Genomic DNA, 7,134 nt, shown 5'->3' with positions numbered 1-7,134 from the left:
TGTTTATGGTCATCTTACTGGACAAAACATTGGTCAAATGAAGAATACTGGTGCTCATGACCAGTATACCATTTGTTTGAGAACTGTCAAATGGAAAATCATGTACATCCTTAACAAGCAGTTGATACACAAATGACTGAGATAGGAAGTACCACAGTGAACCACACTTGGTCTTACCTTAATGGAAAGCCATACTTCTGCACTGCCTCAAAGAAGAAATCAAGTGCAGTGGATGCTTTATTATTGGTCGCAGCACCTCGGTACATGATCTGAAGAAGAGAATATCACTAACTGGAAATTAAATGAAAGCATTTCATTTTTCAAACCTATAACAAGAAGTAGAACCACGTCTGTCATTTTGAATCTCATTTAGTAGTCATCATACCTTTCGTAAAAAGCCATCAACCCCTCCAAAAATAACAAGGCCATATCTGTTGGGGGAGACGACACTGAATCAGTTTGATGTAGTACTTGTGTAAATTTCTTTGCTGATGCAAAACAACAGTGTTAAAAATGTGGTGGGGAATTTTGGGGGAATATTAATGTTTTCATTTTTAATTTATCATACTGAGCAAAAATATATGACCTACCTGATGAGCTTATGATTTGTGTCGATATGCACCAAGTGCAGAGGACCCTGGACAGAATAAGTCCTTCTTGCAACACACCCCAACCTTGTCAGTCTTGAGAGTACTCGAACTGCACCCTACATGTGGTGTCCTGGCTTTCACCGACCTCACCAAATTGTCAAGTTGTTCATCAGTTAAGGTACTGTAATACTGCATTATGGAAAGGCCATATTCATGCATGCGCCGTTTCACTGTCCTCTCAGATACACCCAGAAGTTTTGCAATGCATGACACTGGTAGGGACATTTCTACCAGGCTTTGTAGTTGCTGATGTGACACAACATATTTTGGCCGTCCCATTTCTGCTTGCAACACTGGCACCTGACAAAGACTCATATTAGAGCTGTCCTCTGCATTGACAAGTATTGACAGCTCTCTCAATGCATTTACAACATCTTGTGGCATCTCAACTTGGCCTGACAATGACCTAAAACAAACTGCAAATAGCCCACATCCATCGGGAGTCTCTGTGTGACCTGGGAAATTTTCCTCAGAAGTCTGTGAAGAAGGTCTGTTTTCAGTTGCTCCTAAAATAGACAAATATGATATTACATTGATGCACTGGCCACATTAAATTACTTTTACTATTAGTTATTAGTATTATTAAATTACTTCATCTCACATACATGTAACAAACAGCATGACAGTTGTGCCTTACAAAATATGCAAAGTGGGCAAACTTAGAACACAGCCTAACTTATGTATCAGAATACACTCTCAAAGAGGATTGGAAAGGTTAACGTTATGCTATGTAACATAAAGTTAGTTAACCATGAAAAGGCAATACGTTTCTAACATAAAGTCAGTCGTTATCTATATTTTTTAGGTTTATAAGACTCGGTGCGGCTGCAGCCACTGTCGAGTTATGGTCGACATTCTGACAAACAGAGGTTAACAAAGAAAATCCACGTTAAAGGCATAAAACAACTTGAGCTAGTTACTGAAATGAGTGTGAAATTCACAACACTAGCTAGCTTTAGTAGGATGGAGCTAACTTGGTTCATGCTAATCCAAGCGATGCTTCATTTCCAGCTTTGTCCAGTTGACAAACTCAAACGCATTTTCCCTTTATGTGTGTCCCTACGATAAAATAATTAGCCACTGTGGGATAATGTCACCAAATAATATATTCTAAACGGCCCATATATTTCACATGTCTTACCTGTGCACTGGCGCCTGCGGGTTGCCTTGGCGCTGCGGACGCCATGGCGAGTGAATACAGCGGTGCGTTCATGGTCGCATGTGTAAGTGGGAGAAGTTCATTCTTAAAGTGTCGCTGCTGAAATGCACAAACTGGCACAATTTATTGCTCGTATAGTGTAATCGGTCCCACGTATTGTCCAAAACAGCTTTTTAAAGGGAACTTAGCCACTGGCATTAGTTTGTTTACTGCCAATCACATGCATATGGTGGATAGAAAGAATTGAGCCATGGTTCTCGCAGTGCCTACGTTTCGTGAAGGCAACATGACTGAGGAGAGTCTTCGTCCTTCTTTGTTAGACTGTCACTCATGATTCCACGCCCCTCTCCGTTGAAACCACGCCCCCCACGCAAAATCGAGGCCAAAAGTCTGAAACTGAAAAATAGATTTGAAAGTGAAAAAAAAAGATCTGAAGCTGTAAAAAAAAAAAGATTTGATGCTGTAAAAAAAAAAAGCTTTGACTTTGAAAACATAAAACGTGGAACTGAAAAATTCTAAAAGTCCTAAAATATCAAAATATGGAAAAGTGATAAATGAAAAACTAATAATTTCTTCAAAATACTTCCAGAAATAAATCAATATTTTATTTAAACTGAAAAAAAAATTGGCAAACTTATTTTTAGTTTGAGTACATGGTTGTATTTTTTAAGTTTTAAGTTTTCAATTTCAAGTTTTAGTTTTTCGATTACAATTACTTTTTTCAAATTAACAAAACATTTGGCCCTAATTTAGCTCCATAAAACTCCACCCAGCCTGGGGCTATTTTGTAAGGAAATCAAATCGTACCCGGTAGGCGTGACTTTCACTTTTCTGTGAGTTTACGTGTGGATAAACTGTTGCTGCTTTATCAACCTGCAAGTTGTCTCCACGTATTTACAAGAGGGAACTGCTGTAAAACTAACTGTCTCGGACGCAAATACATCCTCAGAGGTAGGCATTATTCTGCTGTGTGTGTTTTTAAATGGTCCAAGATGACGCACGCACTGGTTAGCAGAAGCGCTATAGCTAATTAACCGCCAGGGATCATCTTAAATTGATTTTTTACATTTCCTCAGTAAAGTCCTTATACTTATGAAAACAAATAAACAGATGATTACTAATAAGCAACAAAAAAGAAAGAAATGAAGCCGGAGACTGATCCAGGAAGGGCGGAGCAGAGAAGGAGAAATCATTTTCACTGATTAGTGATGGTTTGATTGACGGACGATGAAGGTGCAGTTACGTGATGATGCTTGGTGCTCAAGCACAGTGAAGATGGACACTTTTTCCCGAATGTCAGACTTTTTATTGTGAAGATGAAAACATATTATCATATTGTTGCTGCTGTTACCATTCACCTCAGACAGAATTATAAAAAATGCGCTGCAGAATGAGGTATATACGTGTAGGCCTTTGTAGCCGTATGTATTGTTTTATTACCATCTTTTAATACACATTTGATTATCTGTTAAGTTCTTTGTGTTTGGCATGAAGGGACTATCTACAAATCATACAACGTTGTGTTTTATAATAATTAATAATTACTACCTTAATAATAACAATATTACTGATGATGATTATAATAACACTAATAGCTAATAACAATTATCAATATATTTTATTATTAATGTATATTATTAGTACTAATAACAGCTTGTTTGTAACGTTGGTGATTTTTGCAGCACATTTATTAAATGAAAACATGTAAAATTGTTGTCATGGTTATAATACTAGTTTAAGTTGGTTGGAAAAAAATAATAAAGCATTTCATAGTTACTTTATAATTCCACAAGATGGTGTGGGCACTTGGGCCTTATTGTCATTTACAACTTTGTGCTGCAATCTTTTTATATACAGTGTGTGGCTGCAACACTGTCAAACAGCAGGTTGTCAACACCATCCACCACTTGTGTTTGTTGTAACTCAGATGATGCAAATTAGGCCCTTCATTACCAAACACCAAGTAACTAGGATAAAATTACCGTGTGATGTCAAACACTATCCACTGTTGAACAAATAGATCAAATACACCAATATAAAAGGTTTGCAAGTAATTTTATGTGTTTTTAGTAGGCCTAATTTATAAATACAAAATTACAGTTGTTTATTTTGATACATGGCATGGCTGCTGTATTTTATAGTTTATTTTGATACACTTAAAACTAGGGTATTTGGTATCTTATGTTAAAATACATTCTGATGTATCTTTTCCCATCCCAACCAGTTTTACCCCATTAACGTTACCTTGTTTTTACCTAGCTTTTAGAAACAGTGTTACAAATGAGTGTGCTCCATGTTTATACTAGAAGTAACATTAATCTATTTGCTTTCTGTTTTTAACAGTGTCCCTAATAAAAAAAAAAACCTGGGCTGGATCTCTCTCACTCAAAAATATGTACCAATTTCCATATAACCTTTTTATATAAAACATTTTAGAAAATGGTGTCCAAACAATTTCATATTTCTGAAAATAAAAACATTTTTGAAAGGTTTCAGTCAGGTTTCTGGAAGTCTCACAGCACTGAGAGTGCCCTGCTTAAGGTCACCAACAACCTTTTAATGGCTGCTGCTGATGGCATATGCTCACTCCTTGTACTACTGGACCTTAGCACAGCTGAAAAATTGGATGTTAAAACATTTTCTCCAGCTGAACTCAGACAAAACAGAGGATCTTGTTATTAGGTTATCAGGAAATGGCCAGTTCTGCCATCTGCTGGTTCCCTAGTTAATTAGATCAAGCCTATTGGTAAACAATAAATCTTGGTGTCTTGTTTGACAGAAATTTAAGCGTTGAGCATCTATCTTAACTTTTAAAGACACTGAGAGCATTTTACTTGCCTTCATCTCATCATGCCTGGATTACTGCAACAGCCCAAATATCTATTGATCGCCTCCAGACTGTTCAGGACTCAGCTGCCAGGCTTTTAACCAGAACCATGTAACATGATCCCAACACATCTGTTTTAGCATCATCACACATGATTTTAAAAATGTTACTGAATACTTTTAAGGCTCTTCTTGGCCTCCCTCCCTGCTATATATGTGACCTCTTACCAGCAGCGTAACATAATTGTGACCCCGGTGCAAATATTGCAAACCTGCAGGTTTTGATCAGCACCACGGACAGCAGCCGGAGCCTGCACTCGACAAAAACCACCACAGTCTGCTGTCTCCAACTACCAAACAGCTGTAATAACTTTTGCCAGCCTACAGTAACAAATCAACAGAAAGTAGCTGACACAGTATGTCACTAACCAAAGAACAAATTAAGAAAAGCACAGCAACTTATTATGCCTACACACTACGAATGAATGTATGACGACGTCTAAGCATGATCCACGTGGCAGTTGTTGCTGTAACTCGTAGGCCCTTGCCAGTGCATTGCACCAGCCCTTCTGTACTTCCAGCACATACTTAGAGATCCTCGGGCAGAGGACTGATGTCTGTTCCTGCTGAAAACTAAAGGGGACAGAGCGCTGGAACAGCTCTGGTTTTAATCTACTTTCTTTTATAAACTGATGGTTTTACAACTTTTGTGTTTTATTTTGTACTGCTGTTGTGAAGCACTTTGTAACATGAATTTTAAAAAGTGCTCTATAAATGAACATGATTAATCTTTTTTGTGGAATTGTTTTTGTATGACTTATTTTGACTCCTGAAGAACAACCAGAATGTACAGCAACTGTCATCAACATTTATCACTACAGCAGGAAGTCTTCAAATGTGCTTGTTAATTGTTTTACAGGTACGATGGTGAACTGCTGTGGTCTGCTAACTGTCCAGAAGGAACTAGGTAATTTCCTCATTGACCTTTTGTACTCATGTAAACTTCAAATGTAAAGGCTTATATTGGCTGTAATGGATTTTGAGCACATAACTGTATCCTGCTTTGCACACCATTAGACAGAGGCAGGTTTAGCTATTAGCTTGGTCATCAGGTACAGCTCTACTGTGGCTAAAATGAATCCTTAAGCAGTATCCTTAACTATTTGAAATAACGGTATTATCGTCATTGTGCTTGCTTCATTTTCACTGTCAGTTCCTCTGAAGAGTGTGGAGGTGGATGTGGAGGTGAGGGACCATGTGGCTACAGTGGTCTCCACTCTGAACTATGAGAACAAGGAGGACAAACCACTGGAGGCTGTTTTTGTCTTCCCTCTGCCTGGAGATGCTGCTGTCTGTCATTTCAGCGCTAAGATCGGACAGACACAGATTGTAGCTGAGGTGAAGGAGAAGCAGGAGGTGAGCTGGACAGTAAAGACTTACTCACTACGGTGTTCCTTAAAATCACAGTGAATGTTCCTCACATGTGTCATCTGCACTTCAGGCTCGGGAGGAGTATGATGACGCATTGAGCTCAGGTCAGCAGGCCTTCCTATTGGAGGAGAGTGATCAGAGTCCAGATGTATTCTCTCTGAGTGTGGGCAGTCTGCCTCCAGGAGAGAGCGCCTCCATCAGGCTGGAGTACGTCACTGAGCTGGCTGTGCAGGCTGATGACGGGCTGCGGTTTTGCCTGCCTGCTGTGCTCAACCCTCGCTACCAACCTCAGGGTAGGAACACCAGCCAACACCTTCACGTGGAACCCTTCAGCTTAGTGTGAAATATATCTGTAGATATGTAGAGATGCTGGTGTACCAAAGTATGGTCTTTGGGTCCGATCACTGATCATGTCTAGACTGCCCAAGAGCAACTCAAAGCAGGGAGATTTGCAAACACGTCTATATTCACACTGACTTTCAGTGTTTTCATACAAACATCCATTGGGTTTTGTCTGAAATGAAGATGAAAGGATGAACTTTGCTCTAGGGATTGAAAGTTCTGTTGCTCTGTGGATCATGGATATAGACTCTTAGTGTTTTAGTTGTTTTAGTTAATTGTAAGTTAATGCTCTTTGATTGTTGCATTTCTAACTTGTTCACAGCATGCGGAAGTAGTGACGGTGCCAGTGTCCAGGTGACTGCTGTTCCAGCCTCTCTGGTGCCCTACAGTCTGTCCTTCTCTGCCCGAGTGTCCTCTCCTCGTCCAGTCTCTAAAGTAGAGTCCAACTGTTCCCTGGACCCTCTGCAGTACCTCAACACAGAGCAAACCCAGGCCACGGTAGGTAGAGATGTGCGCTGTGTTCTTCAATACAAGATGTATCACTTTATTTATAGGTATAAATGTGTTTTGTGATCTGCAGGTGAAGTTGGCTGCAGGACATAAGTTTGACAGAGATGTTGAGCTGCTGATTTATTACAAAGATGCCCACCAGCCCACTGCTGTGGTGGAGGCAGGACAGGCCTCTGCCAAGCCTGGTGAGTAAACTTTAGTGAAGTTGTTACTTTG

The 7,134-nt window shown here is 39.4% G+C and overlaps 1 protein-coding gene and 1 long non-coding RNA gene across 2 annotated transcripts; one reads left to right on the top strand and one right to left on the bottom strand.

Annotated features, from left to right (window-relative positions):
- Positions 1 to 171: 171 nt before the first annotated feature.
- LOC123965210 lies at positions 172 to 1,856 on the bottom strand. The gene is made up of 4 exons (XR_006823649.1): positions 1,792 to 1,856; positions 591 to 1,156; positions 386 to 431; positions 172 to 269 (listed from the first exon to the last, which is right to left on the bottom strand). It is a non-coding gene; the product is annotated as an uncharacterized LOC123965210 (long non-coding RNA).
- Positions 1,857 to 2,869: 1,013 nt separating this feature from the next.
- Positions 2,870 to 7,103, top strand: LOC123965211 (von Willebrand factor A domain-containing protein 5A-like; the record flags this gene model as incomplete). The annotated part of the gene is made up of 6 exons (XM_046041789.1): positions 2,870 to 3,042; positions 5,555 to 5,602; positions 5,849 to 6,051; positions 6,137 to 6,359; positions 6,731 to 6,906; positions 6,989 to 7,103. Coding segments are annotated over exons 2-6 (760 nt in total), but the record flags the coding sequence as incomplete, so codon positions are not given.
- Positions 7,104 to 7,134: the final 31 nt, after the last annotated feature.

This window comes from Micropterus dolomieu, unplaced genomic scaffold (assembly GCF_021292245.1).
Source record: "Micropterus dolomieu isolate WLL.071019.BEF.003 ecotype Adirondacks unplaced genomic scaffold, ASM2129224v1 contig_8863, whole genome shotgun sequence".
Lineage (NCBI taxonomy): Eukaryota > Metazoa > Chordata > Actinopteri > Centrarchiformes > Centrarchidae > Micropterus > Micropterus dolomieu.
Note: the sequence above shows the minus strand (reverse complement) of the source record. Positions and strands in the feature narration are given on the sequence as shown.